Here is a 20,344-nt window from a genome sequence, read left to right as displayed (position 1 = left end):
ATGTGAATTTTGGGGAAAAAATTGAAAAATAAATTAAAAGTGTGTAGAAAACGGATATAATTTATTGGAAAGTGGGAAAATATTTTTTTATTTAAAAACAATTTTTAAATTAAATTCGAATTTAAGTAAAAACGGGGAAAACCCGAGCGCCGGCGGCCGGGGGCCCTTTTGCGGGGCTTGGCCCCCGAAAGGGGGGAACCGCGCCCCCCCCACCAAATTTTTAAATTTTTTTTTTTTTTTTCAAAATTTTTAATATAAAAAATCCATTCTCCTCCAATTTTTTCCCCCAAAACCCCAAACTCTACTCTTTCCACTTGATTTTTTTTAAAAATTAAAAACACTTTTTCCCGCCAAAGGAAAATTTTTCCCGGGCTTGGGTCGATGAGGATTCCAAGAACCCCAAAAAAGGGGGGCAAGAGGGCGACGAGGAGGAGGGCGGTTTTGGGGGGGCGGCGGCCATCCTCGGCCGAGATCCCGTCGTCGGTTTATAAACCCGTGACCATGTGGGGGGCCGACCCCCGGGGATGGAAGACTACCGAAAACCCCCCGTTATAGGGGAGTTTTTTCGCCGGGGGTTGGGAATGTTTTGAACGACTCTTCATCCACTTTGGGGATTGTTTGTCTCGCGATGGTGCTTCACCTTACGGAGTGATCCCCCCGGTGGGCCGGATTTCGACATATCGGGCCACGGCCGCAATTGGGGGGCCGCCCATCCGGGCCGACGTTCGACGAATATCTACAGATAGGGCGAAACTTTTTTCCCCCTAAAGAGGGCCGGGCTTTTTGAAAAAGGGTATAAAAGAACTCTTAAAAGGGGGAAAATTTTTGGGGAAACCGTGGCCGGGGAATCCCAGGAAAATATGCCCCGGGCGCAGTCATTTTTGGGGCATGAGGAAACCCCAAGGTCGCGGCGGATGGAGGAACTACCCGGGGGCCCAAAGGGGGAAATTCACTTGGGTTTAAAAAGGGGACATCCCAGGGATGACCCTTTGGGCCCGTTTGACACTTGCAATGGGCATGCGTATTTTGGTGTGGCGGGCCGAAAACGACATAAAAACGTTTAAAAATCATGGTCTTTCAATGATGAGTCCCGGGGGGGTCCGCTGGGCCCGGGGCCAAGGCACGCGGAAAGAAATGGTGGCTTGGGCATGCCCAAGAGGGCCACCATTGTGGACACCCTAAGAGCACCGCCTTGCCGCTGCCAAGGACGGACAAGCTACACAAGCGGTCGCCGTGCCGCTGGCACGGATTGACGTACAACCGATGGGAATGCTCTAAAGAGAATAATTATATAAGTAGGTTAGACATCTAAAATGAAAAAATATAAAATATCAAAGTGAAACTTTTAAATTAGAAGCAGGAGTATATTAGAGCATCCATATCCCGTTTTTTTATTAAACATTTATGTCTTAAAGCATTTAATATTATTTACATTTTTTATTATATACAATTCTTTAAATATGACATTACTTAAATATTAAAATATCATTAATAAACCTAAGATTACATAATATTAAAAAAAAAATTACATAATTTAAAAAAATAATTTAAATAATTAAAAAATAAAATTACATAATAAAAAATAAAGCTAGTGATGTGATCCAAGTAATTGAGCGTTTAAACAGCAACAAACGTCTTTTGTTCCTCGACCTTAGTACAATGCTAAGGAGTTTGTGTTAGCGGCGGATCCAAGATTTTCGATTCGAGGGTACAATAAATAGTTATAGAAGTTTAAAAGTCCTAAAATTTTGTTTCAAAACGTAAACCAGGAACTTTTTTATCTGATTGCTAGTATGAGAATTCAAGATACGGTTGACCATATTTGCATAATGGTTGGAAATTGAGACGAGTGGCGTAGCAATAGAGACGTTGCCAACAAGTCAAGAGTATGCAAGTCGCTGTAACTTTGCGGTGGCTCAGCCTGGACACTGTAGACATCGTAGTGTCACACGACAATGCCGGTTATTTGATTTGATGAAAATAAGTTTTCTACATTGAGCCATCTTCATGCTATTTTGATTTATATTGATGATGCGTTTTGTAGCTACTTCACTTGTTCTACCATCTTTGGTTTTGCTACTTGTTACGTTGAAGTGATTATAGCAGCTACAGTTTAGATCATCATTTTTGTTCGTTGATTACATGATGCAACATTATTGTCTAGGCTAAGTTTCTATTCATGGTATGCTTAAATGTGCCGAAGGACGTCGCCTAGATAGACATGTCTACTTTGTCAGTTCTATTCCTTGTTGAGATGAAATGGACATTAGTATTTGGGAACCTCACTTCCATCGAAAATCTAATCCTTTCTACTAATCAATTGACTGGTATATATGTTCTACAAATCTATGTCTCATGTTTATTAATTTAGTTGTTTGAAAAAAAAAATTAATTTAATGATTTGTTTTGATAAGATAGGTAGCATACCAACAGAACTTGGAAACCTCACTTCCCTCACACATTTACAGCTTGGTGCAAATCACTTGGCTGGTACTGTTGTTATATTGTTTTCCTAAATATCAAGAAGCTGTCATACTATTATTCTTCCAACAAATTTGACGGATGAATTCTTTCAACCGTGACAGGAAAAATACCACAAGATATTTGTCATTCTCTAATGGTTATTGAATTATTGCTACTTGGTATTTTTATATAAATATTCACTCTCTAATCAAAACTCGTTGATTAGAACTTTTCTGCAGCTTTGCTTTGAATTGAAGCAATTTGTTAATAGTGTTGATTTTTCAGCCAGCTTTGCTTGGAAAAATTTGCTATTGTTTGAATGATGTGGCTAATGATGATGATATTTGTGTTTAATAGTTGAAATAAAAATAGAAACTCGGTGTGATTATGAAAGCAAATGTTGTATGTTCAAATTAATTAATACTACTGTGGATTCACTCATGCACTTCAACTTCCAAAGGAGATTATCCTCAAAATTAGGGGTGTCGAAACGGGTACCCGCGGGTACCCAAACCCGATTTTGCGGGTACCCGTACCGAAAACTTCAATATTATACTATCCAATCCCGACCCGTATAGTTAAACGGGTAACCCATACCCGCATCGGGTATCCCAAACCCGCAGTTGCGGGTACCCAAACCCGTAGGCATAATTTGAATTGTGTATTATGGAGTATTATTCAATGGTATTATGCTTTTAGTTTTCGCTTATCAATGCTAGTCATCTAATACAATAATTTTATGTGCATGTTTGAAATTCTAGAATGAATTTTGGGATTGTTGCTAGTTCCTACACTATGATTTTAGATTTGTATTTTTTTTACTTTGTTGTATTTGCATAATTTTTAAATATGCACAAATATGGTAATTTCTCATCTCTTAAATTGATAGAAACATCAAGCATGTCCAAAATTAAATCACCATTCAAAATTTTAATATAAATTAAAAAAGAATTCACTTTCATAAAATGTTCAATATAAATAACTTCAACTAAAAGTGTAAAATTTTAAATCTCTAATCTAAAGACACTAAACTAATAAAAATTTTACTTTTACCAAATAATTGGAAATAAAGTGTATCATTGGGGAATTGGGGAGTATATATAGATATAGATTTGAAACTAATTAACTAAAATAAAATATTTGAAAACCTTAATCCTAAAAGTAATGGGTATTATCGGGTTTAGCGGGTATACCCCATACCCACAAAAATTTAAAACAAACTACCCGATCCCGCCCCGTTTCCCATTGTCGTCGGGTAGTGGATACCCGCTACCCGGCAGGTAACGGGTCGGGTTGAGGGTTTCCCGATACCCGCTACCCGTTTCGACACCCCTACTCAAAATTATTGCAAGCCTCATTAATGGTTAGGAAAAAATATTAGTATGAATTAGTTTTGCTAGTATTATCAACATACAATAAAATTAAATTATTTTATTAACTGTAAAATAATTTTATAATCTACTATGGTAGTACTATACGTTTTTCAAATAAAAATATTCATTTAATTATTTCATAATTTAATTTATACTAGTACTAGTTTTTATTTGCCTCTTGTGTTATTTTTCCTTATCTAATTACTCGTCAATTTTTTAAAAAACAAATCATCATGACTTGTAAATGCACTAACAATGATATCATTTATCATATATGAAAAAATAAGTAAAAAATATTAGGGATATTGGTTTTTAAAGCCATGAATTTTGGTCAAAATTTGGTAGTATTTCTTACGAACTTTAAAATTGGTCTAGAATATCATAAACTTTGCACTTTGTTTGGTTTTTTCTACGGCATGTCTATCATCATATTTAACTAACCTACGAGAGTTTTTTATCTTACTTGACACAATTAAATCAATGTGGTTTTCTACGTGACTTTTTATCAACTTATTATGACTTTAAAAAGTGAATTAAAATATCATAAAACGTATCACCCCAAAATATTAAGCATTTTTTTTAATTGGAATTGCATACTACTCCCACCGTCCCAACTAAGTTGAGAGTAAAGAGATATTGGATGTTTTATTTTTTATTAGAAAAGGAAATGATTAAACTTAGTTGGGACATCGAAAATAGAATACGACTCAACTTAGTTGAGACCGAAGGAATAATATAGTAATAATGGTTAAGCATCTTTCAATATAGTAACAATATGAAATTCTTTCATATCGATATTTTCGATACGATAACGATACAAAATTTTGGATAAATATACCGGATCGACCCAACCATAATCATCTTGCTGCAAATCTACAAAGTGTGTTGATTGTTGTATGAAGCATAAATTAGACAAAATCCACAAGCGGATGTCAAGCATATTGAAGATTGATGTTCACGACACACGTGATTTGGAATACTACAAAGGTTTGGCATTATCTTCTCCCTTCGACGACATCAACAAGAGCATTGCCAAGTCAATGGAAATGGCCGAATTCGGGGGAGAAATGGTGGCATATGACCTATTTGAATTGGTCGAGTTGTTGTTTGCTGGAACAATTTCTCGGTCTAGCAGGGGAAGAGAGGTGGCTGGTTTTGGAGTTGCAGCATGCACTCAGCACGTCACACTCTTTGCTCACCTTGGGAAACACTTGCAATGTGTCTCGAATGATCTTCCGTGGATTAATTTGTACTCCTCAAAAGATTTTCAGGTTAGCTTCATATTTTGAACTGTCTTAGCTTCATATTATTGAATTGTCTATTCTAACTTTAGTTTTTAATGCATTTATTTGCAGACTTTCGCATTGGAATCTTCTGACTTACTTCATCATTTAATTAGCTATGAGTCACATGAGACTAGAGACTCCATAGAAAAGCTTTACTATGAAGCATAGAAGGCCGAAAGAGAAAATTTTCAGTCCCGGCAAGAAATCTTCTTACGCCTCAACTGAGAGTAATAGTTCATTTGGTTCCGCAACTTCGATGTGGAACAATAGTGTTTATGTCAGGATTTTTCAATGTGTGTGTTGAGAAAACCACTGTACTCAATGCGTTATTATCCTGTATGGGCACTGGAGCATTTAAATACTGCCAAAAAATCATCAAGAAGGATGGCTGGATCTGCAGAAGATTAATGAAAAAAATTGCTTCTTCATAAGAATCTGATCAAATTTCTCTTCAAGTTCAACCACCGGCACATTTTTAAAATTCCTTCTAAAACACATTGAAATACAGGCCCATTTCACTGGATCACGATTTGTTCGAAGATTTGGAAGCTAAGAATCGGTTTATACAGTTGTCCACTGGTACTTTTTTTACTTTATTCTTGATTTAGATTAATAATTGACAATTATTTACCTTTCACATATTTTGGTAATAAAATAATGGAGGTGAGAAAACTAAGGAACACTTTATTCTCAAACTTTCTCAACCTATACAAAATGACACATCTCTCGCATATTTATAGGCATCCACTTCCTATTCTAGAATTATCTTCATAATCTTTTTATATTCTAAATATCTAAAATAAAATTTAATAAAAAATCTATATATTTTTTAGATAATATCTATATTATTGAGACTACTGATTCTAGATAATTCTATATATAATATCTAGATATTTTCTCATGCCTAATTCTAGATAATATCTAGATATTTTCATTACAAAATCAAGTTTTTTAATAACAATCCAACAAAGACAGCAGTGGCATTTCATAAGGCACCATATCTAGGGCTGGATAAATATACCAAAAAAATGGTATATCGATCGTATCGTACCAAAAAATATAAAAAATTATCGAATTTTCGGTATACAAAATTTTCAATAGATACAATATCATATCATAAGTTTTTGATACGATAACGATATAACTTTTTTTTATACCGCAGTTACCATTTTATATCGAAAATCAATACGTATTAAATTATTGATGCATAACGTTTATAATAATAACACGTATAGGGATGTGAACAATGTTTATTCCATTGAATTGAAATTATATTAATTTTGGTTTTATTTTTCAGTTTTGAAATTATATTTTTCGATATACTGGTATTCGAAATGGTATAAAATTTCAGTACATTTCGGTACTATATACCAAAATTTTGAATCGGTAACGGTATAGATATTATCCATACCGAAATATCGGTATGTTGAAATTCGATATATACCAAAACTTTCAATATAGTAACAATATGGAATTCTTTCATATCGATATTTTCGATACGATAACGATACAAAATTTTGGATAATATACCGGATCGACCCAACCATAATCATCTTGCTGCAAACCTACGAACTGTGTTGATTGTTGTATGAAGCAGAAATTAGACAAAATCCACAAGCGGATGTCAAGCATATTGAAGATTGATGTTCATGACGCACGTGAATTGGAATACTATAAAGGTTCGATGTTATCCTCTCCCTTCGACAACACCAACAAGAGCATTGCCAAGTCAATGGAAATGGCAGAATTCGGGGGAGAAATGGTGGCATATGACCTATTTGAATTGGTCGAATTGCTGTTTAGTGGAATAGTTTCACGGTCTAGTAGGGGAAAAAAGATGGCTGCTTTTGTCGTTGTGGCATGCACTCAGCATGTCACACTCTTTGCTCACCTTGGAAAACACTTGCAATGTGTCTCGAATGATCTTCCGTTCAAGAACTGGATTAATTTGTATTCCTTGTAAGATTTTCATGCTAGCTTCAAATCATTGAACTGTCTCTTCTTACTTCAGGTTAGCTTTATGCTATTGAACTGTCTCTTCTAACTTCAGTTTTTAATGCATTTATTTGCATATTGTCCCATTGGAATCTTCTAACATACTACAAGATTTAATTAGCTTCAGGTCAAAAAGAGACTAAAAAGTCCATATAAGGGCTTTACTATGCAACATTGAAGGCCGAAAGAGAAATTTTTCAGGACCGACAAGAAATCTTCTTACGTCACACTAGAGGTGATTTTTAATGAACATATAATTATATAAAGGACATGTTAGAGACTATGAGTTCCAACAATTTCTAGTGAAATAAATGTATATGCTTCAGTTTCGAGAGGCTAACAATTGAGAGATAGATAGCAAATATAAATAGAGAGGCTAACAATCTTTTATAAGTCATTTGAGAGCAATACAAATGGAGAATAAATGCCCAAAGTCTTAATTGGTAAACTCAATATAAAATAGAGACTATTCTTTTAATGAATATTTTGTATACTGCTGCGTGGGCTGCCTCCCTTAACCACAGCATTGTGTTCGATGATACGTGGAACCTCTTCGATGATCTGGAGTTTGATCAATAGGTTGAAAATGAATCAGATGAAGGATGGGAAGATAAAACAATATAGATTTTTAGTTTAAGTTGTTATTTAGTTTCATTTAGAGCTAGTTTCCAATCACCCAAATTCTGCCAAATACGATCCAGCTAACCCTTGATATACCAAATATGATTAAATATGACATGTATACAAGTCGGGTTTCACCGCTGATCCGCCGTGGGAAATTGCAGACGGACTGAAAGTTGGTGGTTTTAAAAATAAATTTCGGAGTTCGTGGAAAAAACCGGAATTTAGGGAAAGTTTGTAGTTTTTAAGGCCAAAAACCCTAGTTTTTAATATATAAAATTGTTATTGAAGTAAATCGAGTGAACATGAATAATTTTAGCAAATCTTTTATAGTATTTTTTTAAATAAAACAAATTATAGATATTTTTGTCTCATATATATAATCTCTATAAAATGTATAAATAAAATTTGAAAATAAACTTTTGCTTGTTTAATAATCAGGTCAAGAAGAATATAAATTTATTGTTTAAATTGTTTTGACAAAGAGAAAAGATAATACATCTTTTAATTGTTTGAATAAAATAAAATAAAACAAAATAAATCAATTGTTTTAATTAAACAAGATAAAAAAATTAGTAAAACGCTATAGAACTTTTAATTGTTTTAGTAAAACAAAACATTAAAGAAGGTTGACAAAATAAAACGAAATAGAAAAGTAAAATGATATACTCCCTCCGTCCCAAGATAAGCGACTCACATTCCTTTTTGGGAAGTCCCAAGATAAGTGAGTCATTTCTTTTTTTGGTATTCTCTCTTTACTTTTTTTTTCTCTACTTTATTAACTCTCTTACTTTATTCACTTTCCATTGTACTAACAAAACCATATTTCATTAAATCTCGTGCCGAAAAATTTGTGCTCACTTATCTTGGGATTGAGGAAATAGTAATTAACCAGTTGTTTTGGGGTACAGTTATACTCCTCGTTCTAAGAGCATCTCCAATGCAAATAAGCCAGCCACTCTCTCTCCCTGCCACGTCAGCTGACACTAAAAATCCACACCTTACCACATCAGATTAGGCTTGACCATAGGCCGACCACAATAAAAATAATTCAAAAAATACTACATTTACGAATTAAAATTACGATTAAAGTACGGAATTAAATTTACGACATGAGATACGGGAAAATTCATTAATTGCATTAAAAAAAAGGTACATAGATAAAAAAAATTACATAATAAAGAAAAAAAACTATCGCCGTGCAATCCTCCGTGCCTACAACTCTTCAATTATATCCTTTTGGAGTTGAATATGAGCATCCATTTGGCGCATGTCGGCATATTCCTTGAGGCGGCCAACTTCATCGAGAGGTACCCCACGTCGTACACTAGGGGTGGCATCGTTCCGTGGCTTGGACCGACTTCATCGTCATTGGCCCAACTAGTCAGTGTACGCCTTCGTCTTCGACGATCATGTTGTGCATAATAATGCAGGCGTACATTATTTGGGAAATGCATTGGACATCCCACAAACGCGTTGGACCCTTAATTGCCGCTCATCGAGACTGGAGCACACCAAATGCGCGCTTCACGTCCTTGCGCGCCGATTCCTGCCGTTCCGCAAAGTAGGCCTTCCTTTCATCCATCGAATGCCTGATCGTCTTCACAAAGACGGGCCACCTAGGATATATCTCATCCGCCAAGTAGTAGCCCATATCATGCCGGTTGTCGTTAGCCATAAATGAGACGGCTGGACCGCCCTGACACTTCTCGTTGAAGAGGGGCGACAAGTTCAGGACGTTGATGTCGTTGTTCGACCCGGCTACCCCAAAATACGCATGCCGGATCCACAGCCGGTAATCAGCTACGGCTTCGAGGATCATCGTGGGATTCTTTCCCTTGTAGCCGGTCGTGTAGGCCCCCTTGAGATGCTCTAAGCTACATCCGCCACTGATTTATATTGTTGGCTCGTTTTATTTTTGCAACCGTTATCCTTATGTTCTAGGTCTGGGGTGCTGATAATGTGGTTGTCAAATGAGATTTGAGAACAATCGAATTTTACTTTAAAAAATTTTAATTTTCCATGAATATTACTTTCCGAATAAAAATACACCAATTTTGGTCCTTTTTATTTATCTCTTTAACAAAAATTTTAAACTGGCAAATGAAAACTTATGCTATAACCATTAAAATATATATTTTTTATTTTATGATTATAAACAAATTAAAAAATAAAATTTCAATCTGAGATCAAAAGTCCTCAGCTTTTTTAAAATTTATTTATAAGCAGTTTTTTAGCAGTTAGAATGATGAATTAGTGGCAATCTGAGATCAAAAGTCCTCAGCCTCAAATTAGTTTTTGGCGTTATGTGTTCTTTCAATCCAACAAATATGGAGGAGTATTATTTATAAAAATATTAAAATCAATTCCCAGTTTTAAGCTCAACACCATGGCTTCTCTGCTGAGTCCACCTCTGAATTTACCCCTCAACAAGGTATAACTAACCAATTTCTCTGCTGATATATTGCTATTTCAAGTGTAATTTCAAGATGTTGAATTTTTTTTTTGGTCTGTTTGCTCAACTAGAATTGAATATTATTGAATTAGGTTATTCTTGGAGAGTGTGTGTATTTGATTCTTCAGAAACTGAACAAAACAATTTTTTTGAATTGGATTGATTGAATTGAATATTCTATCTTCCCTTTTAAAATTGAGTGGCTGAGATTTTCATAATAGGGATATGAAATAGGGAATGGATTGGAATAGGGATATGAAACAGTCAATCTAGATTTGATGGTTCAGAAAAGGGGAGGAGTATTCTTCTTGTGTAAATTCAATTTAGGTTAGGTTTAGTTGATGCTGATAGCATAGGGGTGCTATTGTGAAAATTTGCACTGAAATCGTTCTGATGCGTGCATCGTGTTTAATTTCGGCTCAACCTTGAGTAGCGTCATATTCGTGTGATCTTGAGCTGGCAAAATGGAGTTCCGAGCTCTCCTAATTTAAGAGCTCTCTAGCAGTGTGCTGATGTGTTTGTTGGGAAGATGAGGAGAACGTTTAATTGCTCTTAGGAATCCCTCGAGGAGGTGCAGGATAGGGCCAGGTTTAACAGTGTAAATGACTAAATGTTGTTAGAGAGTGGAGTGCTCGATTACTACTCATTGTTCCTCCGGGACCTTTTAATTTAATCGATGATACCCTTTGTTTAACTAATGGAGACATTCATCTTTACCGGGGGATCTGGATTGGAGTGAAACCTTTTATCTTTTTAACTACTATGTGAGTTCCCGAATTGTTTGATTATGTTTTAACTGGATTACTTATTTCGACCGTGTCTATCTTCAGGCCAATGATGTAAATGTAAGAGCTCTTGCTACCAAACCACTCTCAAAAAGAGATTTTTTTTTCGGAAAAGCCAGAAATGTGCAATTTCCTGCAATAAAATCCAAAGCATCCACGGAGGCAGATGTGCTTGATAAGGATTCTGCTGAGGCGGTTAACGACAAGGATGGTAAACATTTCTTCATCTATCATTCTGCGTCACCAATCTCAGCCTCGCAACTTCTAAGATTGTTATTTGTCATGTCTATATTAAGAGTACGAATGACCTCATCTTCCAAAAGAATATAGCTATTTACCATAACGTCCTTGAGCGTATCAAAGATGTCACTTCATCTGTGAGTCTGTGACTCTGCTATTTTTTGTTGATGAATGTCTATGAACTTCTACTCGTCCATCATATAATTGGATAGCACGATAGGCGTAAATCTCGTCGTTTGATGCCAAAATCATTATTGGAAGTACATGAAATCAGTTCAGTCTTGAATTTAGCTTATCGATGTTTGGCCTCTGTATGACTATCTTGGAAGAGGGACAATGACATGGTTGTTCCATCTTACTTCATCCCATTTATATCACTTTTATTTAAAAATTTTCCCGAGCCAGCTTTGGTAGATGTAAGCTCGTGTAAAGCTGTTTGAAAGCTCAAACACTTACTAGCTCTAAATACTTTGTATTCTTGATAATAGAAGTATATCTTTACATATATATGATGTATTTAGTTGAGAATAAATCACAAGTTACATTTATGTTGGATTACCACTTCGTATATTCTCGATAGTGGAACCTGAACCCGAACATTTCTTTCATAGTTCTATGAGGAAAAAATGATCAAAGTGTCAATGTCAGTTAATGTGTAGAGAACTAGAAATTTGTAAAAGTAACAAAAATTTGTGTGATGTTGTGATCTTGAAGATTTTGGACTTGTTGGCATGCACCATGTTGGAATCTTGTGTGAGAATCTCGAAAGGTCACTGCACTTTTACCAGAATATTCTCGGTGAGTTCCTCCTGTTTCAATGTCGTAGATTCACCATTCTTCTTCAGTGTAAAAACTCCTTAAATTTTTTCTTGTGTGATTAATAGGTCTACCAATAAATGAGGCACGGCCACACGACAAGCTCCCCTACAGAGGTGCTTGGTTATGGGTTGGCGCTGAGATGATACATCTTATGGAGCTTCCGAATCCCGACCCATTAACTGGACGGCCAGAACATGGTGGTCGAGACCGCCATGCCTGCCTAGCAATACGAGATGTGTCAAAGCTAAAAGATATCCTCGATAGAGCTGGTAATATGTGAGGTCATCTGGTAGTACTACTTTTGTGCTGTAGGATACATTCAGGCTCACGCTGCCCTCGTTTGTGTTTTCAGGCATACCCTATACCCTTAGTCGCTCAGGTCGGCCAGCTATCTTCACACGGGATCCTGATGCCAACGCGCTCGAGTTTACACAGGTGGACTGATGGATTCTTGATTAGTAGCTGTATGCTTGTTCTTCAAAGATTATTTGAGAACTTTTTATATGGCTTTTGAAGGTCAGAGCTGTTGAAAATCTTGCAATCCTATATGTCAGGTTTGGTGTATATTGAAAAAGTGATGCCATTAATGTAAATGTTAAGAAATAATGCAGTTGTTGGCCATTACCCTACTTCAGTTGAGATGTAATGTATAATGCATAGTTTTCCGGTTTAATAGTTTGATCTCGTGGCGACCGTGAAATAGCGTTTCATTTGATCCGGCGTGGATTTTAAGTAAAATATGAGCGAAAAAATTAGTAGAACTTGGATTTCATTAGCCGAAAAACTATCCGCCGGAAGACTTTCGGGCTTCGGTCTTAATCCGCAAACTTGATCGAGCAGGACTAGTCGAATTCCGCCCGTAACGGGTTCGGTACACTTGTGGTCAAACTAAGAAAAATTAAAAAAAAATTAGAACTTGGATTCCATTATTCATTTACACTATTTATAGGTCACACACACAGGATAATTACTTTTCATTCATCATTTAACACCCATAACAACCTGACACTAAATTTTATTCACTATTTAAAAATCACATCTCTTATTTTTTTATTTTTTTTGCAATCATAGTATATTTATAACATATTCTAATTCTATTGATATGTGAATATAGTTAAAACTAAAAAATTACTTTGCTCATTAAGGAGTCCATATAATTTTATAAATTGAAAAATAAATTTTTTTATAAATGAATAATTCTGTGTGTGCAATAATCTCTCTCCTCTTCTCTTTTTCCTATTTATTTTTTCCTCTATTTTTAAAAAAGTGGTAGTATGAAAATAAATTACGACGAAGTCAACAATTATATAAAGCGCCCGACGAGAGCCCAGATTCTGAAGCTCAAACAGTTGCTTTATTTGTCTCGGCAGTCCTCGCTCTTCTCGTATTTGCAGAAACGCCCCTTCGCCGCTTTGCTTCCTCTCCGATTCCGGCGAGGCCTCAATCCCATCCCGTGACAATCCGGAACATTGCTCGTGTCTTGGCGCGGCGGCGATGGGGAATCCGAAGCAGAAATGGACGGCGGAGGAGGAAGAGGCGTTACGCGCCGGCGTCGCCAAGCACGGCGCCGGGAAGTGGAAAAATATCCAGAGAGACCCTGAGTTCAACCACCTCCTCTTTGCTCGCTCCAATATTGATCTCAAGGTATTCAATTTGAGAAATTTCTTGTTTCAATATCGATGTAGTTGACTAGGAAGATTGTGGTTTAATTGTGAATTCTGTATTTGGCTGCTTTCTTTAGCAATTAGCATTGTGCTGAATTGAATTGAGAGTAGAAAGCAACGCTGTGCTGATGATTGGTTGTGTTTCAGTATTTCTTTATCCAATTGTGTGTATTGGTTGCACAGTAATGCAAGCTTATCGACTTCATGTATTGGATAGTGAATTAGGCAATTCGGTTGAAATACATTGTAATTTAAGCATGTTTTGATGAACAGGATAAGTGGCGGAATTTGAGTGTTGCTAGTGGCCAAGGGCTGAGAGATAAACCAAAGGCAGCAAAGGGGAAAGCCAATCCTGCTGAAGCTCCTGCTGCTCCCCTGCCAGCTGCACAGACATCGGGCTCTGCTGCTCCGTCGTGCAAGGGTGCATCTACAGATGTAGCCATGATGGATTCTTCAAAGCCCTTGCCTGAGGGGATTGGTGCTGCCAAGTAATTTTTCTTCACCGTTATTGGCTCAGAGCTATTTGTTTGCTTGATGTGCTAAAGTATTAATTAAATTTGCTATGTGTGTTGTGTGTTGGTATGTAGTTATGTATGTTGAGTTGCTGGAATCCGCAATTATAAGTGAGTACCGATTGTTTTGACTTTTCATTAGTCTATTCTGTCTTATTGTCTCTTTCGTGAGTGCATATGCTTGTCGATGCACTGTACAGCTAATGTAGAACAATAAGCGTCTACTATAGGGGCGTTATTTTTAGGCTGATACTTTTTGGCATATGATGTTTATGACTTACATGCATATTGCAGTAATTTGATTATATATCAATTGAGATTATTGTTGTTTCTTGAGTTAACGTGGCCTGTGGGGGAACTTTCTCGTATTTGATTAATATGTTCCTCTGTTCTTCCAGTTCTGTGGTAGTAAAGACAGTGAAAATGAAGGAAGACAGAAATAGAATAACAAATCTCATATTCTTGAATTCCCCTGATATTCATGTTCTAATTCTGGCACACTATTTGTCTTCTTGCAACCTGAATCTTTTGACTTACGGTAAATTTTGCACTCTCTTCTAATGCATGACATTATTGTTCGGTGTAGGTGTACTGCAATGATATTTGAGGCGTTGTCAACTCTTAATGACCTAAAAGGTTCCGATTCTAGTGCAATAGCCAGCTTTATTGAGGTTAGTACATTCTGTTTTCATAAATATAATTGTAACTTAGTTTCTTATGAAATATTTGAGGGCCATCATCTTCCAGTGAGATTATAAACCTGTCAAAGCTATGTGAATCTTCCAGAGGCTCGTTAGTTATATTTTAGGAGTATTTGATTTAAAGCGTTTCATTAGCCATTTCTAGAACTTGAATATGTCACCTATCATTTTCTGCACATTGCTGACATGTCCACAGAACTAGGGTTAGGAGCTTAAAGATCGTGATGCTATATCCTTAGCTCATTCGTACAGCTAATGTTTTCCCTTTATTCTGTCTGCTACAGCTTAAACTGTGAGTTTGCTTTGAGCTATAAGAAAATGCAGGATAATAAAATCCGCTTCCTTTAAATCCCTCCCTTCTTTTTCATCCTGGTCTATGAAAAGGATTTCACCCTTTCTTATTCCTCTTTTGTAATTCCAGTTAGGGATAATATTATCACAGGAAAGAATTTTGATTCCTCATTTTCCTTATACCTCAAAGCAAAAGTAACTTTAATGTAGAGTTAGATACATTTGATTTTCAGTTTGCTTTATTCTGCTTTTTACGTTGGATTGAGAAAGCTCTTTATATCAAACATTCTTGTTGTTGGAATGTGTTTTATTTTCTCTTATCATCTTGTAAATGTCTTTTGTGCATAAGAAGTAAAGATATTTCTGCTTTGGTGTTGAATATTCTTGCAGAAAAGGTACGAGGTACCACATAATTTCAGACGGTCACTGACTTCTAGATTAAGGACACTGGTGCAACAAGACAAACTAGAAAAGGTGATCTTCTTATCTCTTGAAAAAGCTGATATGTAGGCTTGTCAAATCTTTTAAAAACAAAATATAGTTTTAGGATTCTGCTTGATCTAAATTACATAGTACATGAAAGAAAAGTTTGACCGCTTTTCACATTTCTCTTTGCCCTTTGTGACATTGCTGATGCTTTCGAATGGTAATCGTACTACTTTGAGGATTGTATATCTGCTATTTACTGTTTTCATCTATAGAAAGTTACCATTCTCGATAATTACTCAAATCCCTGAATCAATCTCTGAAGCATGAAAACTGAGTGTTATATCATCAAATTCCTAACCACAGGTTAACAATTACTACAAGATCAAAAATAGTGCAGCTCTAGACACGAAACCACCTGCCCCAGTCCCTGCGCCTGCCCCTGTACCTAGACAAAGAGACGTGCAGCCTAGACCGATTCAGAGCATTGGGAACCTTGCTGATACAGTGGAAGAAGCAGCAGCCTCCGCTGCCTACAAAATTGCAGAAGCTGAAAACAAATCATTTGTTGCTGCTGAATCCGTGAAAGAGTCCGAGAGAGTAGATAGAATGGCCGAAGAAATGGAATCACAACTACAATTTGCTATGGATTGTTACGAACAAAGTACACCTTCAAACCTTACTATCTTTGCTTCACCTCATACTGATATATGTCGAACCTATATATTCATCTACAAGAATCATGTAACACCCATTTCTATCCTCATTTGCAGGTTCTCGCGGCGATATATTGCTAATTTCATAGGAATTGTTGCTGCTGTGGAGGCATGAAGGTAGGGTGTTTTGCAGTTCTATAGTAAAATCATGCTTTAGGGATCCTGATGTAGTTGGATAGATAATTTACTATTTAGGATTTTCAAATATTTGTATTGTTTGTGCAGTTTCAGTAGGTGTAGCGCTTCATGTTTTAGGCATTTTGAAAGGTCATTTACAACATGAAGTATCTAATGATTGAACAAGTTCAACATGAGTCGTACCATTAAAGTAAATGGGTTTATATTATTATTATTATTATTATTATTATTATTATTATTATTATTATTATTATTATTATTATTATTATTATATACTACTACTACTACTACTAAGATTTTATCTTATATTAATCGACATTGATCAATTAGTAGTACCTCAATTACATAAAACTAATAATCAATTTATCTTCGGATAAAATTTTCTCCACTTTGGTGATTTTGATATGTGTAAAGATAAAATAAAATTAGTACTAATACCATACAAAAGCTATAACGAATGCTTAAATTGTTCTTCGATTGTCATTGTCAATGCGGCAATGCCCTAATTAATTTTAGACCCAACGAACAGAAATATTACTCCTTCTGTCTCATTGAAGATGATTCACTTTCCGTGTGTCACAATCAATATGACTCATTACTAAATTTGGAAACACCTTTATCTCTACTTATTCTTTCTCTCTTACTTTACTCTCTCCACTTAACACACGTAATGAGTCATTTTCCTTGAGACGGAGGGAGTACTGATTAAATTGGGTTAGTGAATGGGAATTATGAGATTTAAGCTTATTAAGTTTAACAAGAACTAAAATGCTGTAATACTACTATAGTAATGTCATAAATATGTTTATAATAATGAAGCTGATATAGAAATTATTATTGTTATTGTTTAGTTAATTTTGAATAATTAAATTAAATGTGTGTAGATTATTACTCTGTTTACCGATCATTCCTACATAAGTGCAAATACTGTAATACTACTATAATAATGTCAATATGTGTATAATAATGAAGTTGATATTGTTTTAGTTAATTTTGAATAAATAAATTAACTGTGTTTAGATTATTACTCTGTTTACTGATCATTCCTAATAAGTGCAAATACTGTAATACTACTATAATATCACAAATATGTGTATAATAATGAAGTTGATATTGTTTTAGTTAATTTTGAATAAATAAATTAAATGTGTGTAGATTATTACTGTATTTACCGATCATTCCTAATAAGTGCAAATACTGTAATACTACTATAATATCACGAATCTATAAATATATAAAATGCGAGTTTTGGCCATTATTTTAAATATTTATAAATTTTGAACAAAATTTTAAATATATACTATTAGTTATGGACCTTTTGAATATTGGTTGAATAATTGGCAGTTATATAATTAATGGCATTATACATTAATGGTATTATATAATTAATGGCATTATGAATTGATAGCAGCAATATGCCATTATTATTTGAAAATAAAAATTAGATGGTTTTTTCTAAACCATTAGATATCACTAAATAGTGAATAATGGTTGGTCAAATGAAATGGCAGGTTTAGCCGTTTAAGATCACTAATTAAATCATACATTAATATTTATTTTTTAGGCGTTTTTTTAAATCATCGTTAATTGTTATTGATTAGGGTCACTAATTAAATCAGAATTTGAAAGGTTTATGAAATTGATGTTACCTTTAGTTTTTATTGATAAATACTTACTCCGTACATGTTATTTAGTTGTGGAATTATCTTTTCAATGCGGCTTTGTGTTTTTCTCTTTTTCTTTTTGCGTTTCTCGACGACAAATTGTATTAGAGAATGAGGTAGAGGGGTCGTAGACGACGATTGATGATGTGGTGCAATTTCGGTGTAGCATTATTTTACCGCTGGCATACTCATGTCCAATTTGCATTTCTTGGAATAATCTTTTTCGGTATTTGAATTATTGTTAGTATGGTTAATTGTAGACGATTTATTCTATATTTGAGATTAAGAGTGTAATATGCAAATGGTTGTAAACTACGTGTGTTAATCTCAACTGCTAGAAGAATATTGATACAGACAACATTTACCTGTAGTGTTTTCTCTATATATGTTCTATTCAGTCGAAAATATTACCGCTTTTGGTAAATTGAATGTAGTATAATTTAATTTTTCTTTAATTTTATTACTTTAATACTATTATTTTAATAATTTAATTATTTTTTATTATTTATTGCACGACAATTTTAATATTTGTTGTTATTGAGAATATCGAATATATGTCAAAATATAAAAAATTTAATTTTTGTCTAATATTTAATTTAAACTTATTTGTTCAGGTTGTAGGATTTATAAAATTTAGTTACATGAGATTTTTTAGTTTTGATTGATTATATTTTAATTATAATGATATGTTTATTTGAGTATTAAATTAATATTGAACGATAACAAATGGAGTACCTTTTTTCATTAGAAACTAAATTTGATCAACTTTGATAGCTACGATTATTGTTTAAGCATTTTATCTAATTATTGATTATTGATTTTTTTTATTACAAATTAATTTTGTTACTTTTCAAAGTTATGGTATGACATATTTTTTAATTTCATATATTTGTTTTATTGTAGTTTTATGTGAGACGAATAATTTTAAACAAGACAAACGAGTTATTTTTAGTTTTGTTTGGAGAGTGATAAGTTGTGTAGAAGTGAAGGTTTTAGTTTGTAATAATGAAGTTGATGTTTTTTTTTAATTTTAAAATTAATGTAGTGTGTATATAATTTTTTTAATAATTATGAGTAATCACAAAATTTTATTACTCGTTTTTTTTCTTTGTTATTAGCACATTTTTTGTTTACAAATTTAACATAATAGAGTAATATTAATTCTAATTTTATTAATTAAATTATAGTAATTGAAAATTAATGTGTCGAAATACTATAGTCCGTGCCTAGCACATGTGTGATACTAGTGTGTATAATAATGAACTTGACATTGTTTTAGTTAATTTTGAATAAATAAATTAAATGTGTGTAGATTATTACTATGTTTACCGATCATTCCTACATAAGTGCAAATAGTGTAATACTACTATAATAATATCACAAATCTGTGTATAATAATGAAGTTGATATTGTTTTAGTTAATTTTGAATAAATAAATTAAATGTGTTTGGATTATTACTCTGTTTAGCGATCATTCATATATAAGTGCAAATGAAGTAATACTACTATAATAATATCACAAATCTGTGTATAATAATGAAGTTGATATTGTTTTAGTTAATTTTGAATAAGTAAATTAAATGTGTTAAGATTTTTACTCTGTTTACCGGTCATTCCTAATAAGTGCAAAATTTTCCAATTCTGCCGAATACTACTATATAAATAATGTCGCCGCTGCTTATTTCTAAATCAAAAAAAATCCTCCACTCATAGCACCGGCAAGTTCAGATGTCAAATTTTAGAAGAAGAAAAACCGAATAAAGTAAAATAAATCAACGAACGTAGTCCTTAATATTCTCGTTGTTGTATATCGGAATACTAGACAGCAATGGCGGTTAAAGCATTCCTAGGTAGTTCTGGGGCATGTACACGTTGGCAAAGAAGGTTAAATCAATCGGAAAATCGGATGTCGGTAGTCAAGTTAGTGATACAGTGACGGGGTACACCGCATCAGGTAAGTCCTACTCACCAGATTCTTGTGTACCTCGTCACCAGATTCACTAACTTGGCTACTGACAGCCGGTTTTCCGGTTGATTTAACCTTCTCTGCCGACGGATGCCACAGAACTACCTAGGGATGCTTCAACCGCCATTTCTGTCTAGTAGTTCTGATATCTAGCAACAGAATATTAGGAATTGCGTTAATTGTTTTATTTTACTTTTATTCGGTTTTCTTTCTTCTGGAATCTGAACTT

The 20,344-nt window shown here is 34.4% G+C and overlaps 2 protein-coding genes across 2 annotated transcripts; both read left to right on the top strand.

The window, feature by feature from the left end:
* The first annotated feature begins 10,022 nt into the window (after positions 1–10,022).
* Positions 10,023–12,671, top strand: LOC125192592 (glyoxylase I 4). The gene is made up of 5 exons (XM_048090213.1): positions 10,023–10,172; positions 11,024–11,189; positions 11,933–12,016; positions 12,103–12,306; positions 12,390–12,671. The coding sequence occupies exons 1-5, from the start codon at positions 10,128–10,130 to the stop codon at positions 12,479–12,481; spliced, it is 591 nt and encodes a 196-aa protein (XP_047946170.1). The 5' UTR covers positions 10,023–10,127; the 3' UTR covers positions 12,482–12,671.
* A 687-nt stretch (positions 12,672–13,358) lies between these two features.
* LOC125192709 (telomere repeat-binding factor 4-like) lies at positions 13,359–16,699 on the top strand. The gene is made up of 6 exons (XM_048090336.1): positions 13,359–13,681; positions 13,975–14,189; positions 14,800–14,884; positions 15,596–15,679; positions 15,998–16,295; positions 16,405–16,699. Exons 1-6 carry the CDS (start codon positions 13,532–13,534, stop codon positions 16,434–16,436), a joined length of 864 nt encoding a protein of 287 aa, XP_047946293.1. The 5' UTR covers positions 13,359–13,531; the 3' UTR covers positions 16,437–16,699.
* Positions 16,700–20,344: the final 3,645 nt, after the last annotated feature.

The sequence above is a fragment of the Salvia hispanica genome, chromosome 6 (assembly GCF_023119035.1).
Source record: "Salvia hispanica cultivar TCC Black 2014 chromosome 6, UniMelb_Shisp_WGS_1.0, whole genome shotgun sequence".
NCBI lineage: Eukaryota > Viridiplantae > Streptophyta > Magnoliopsida > Lamiales > Lamiaceae > Salvia > Salvia hispanica.
Note: the sequence above shows the minus strand (reverse complement) of the source record. Positions and strands in the feature narration are given on the sequence as shown.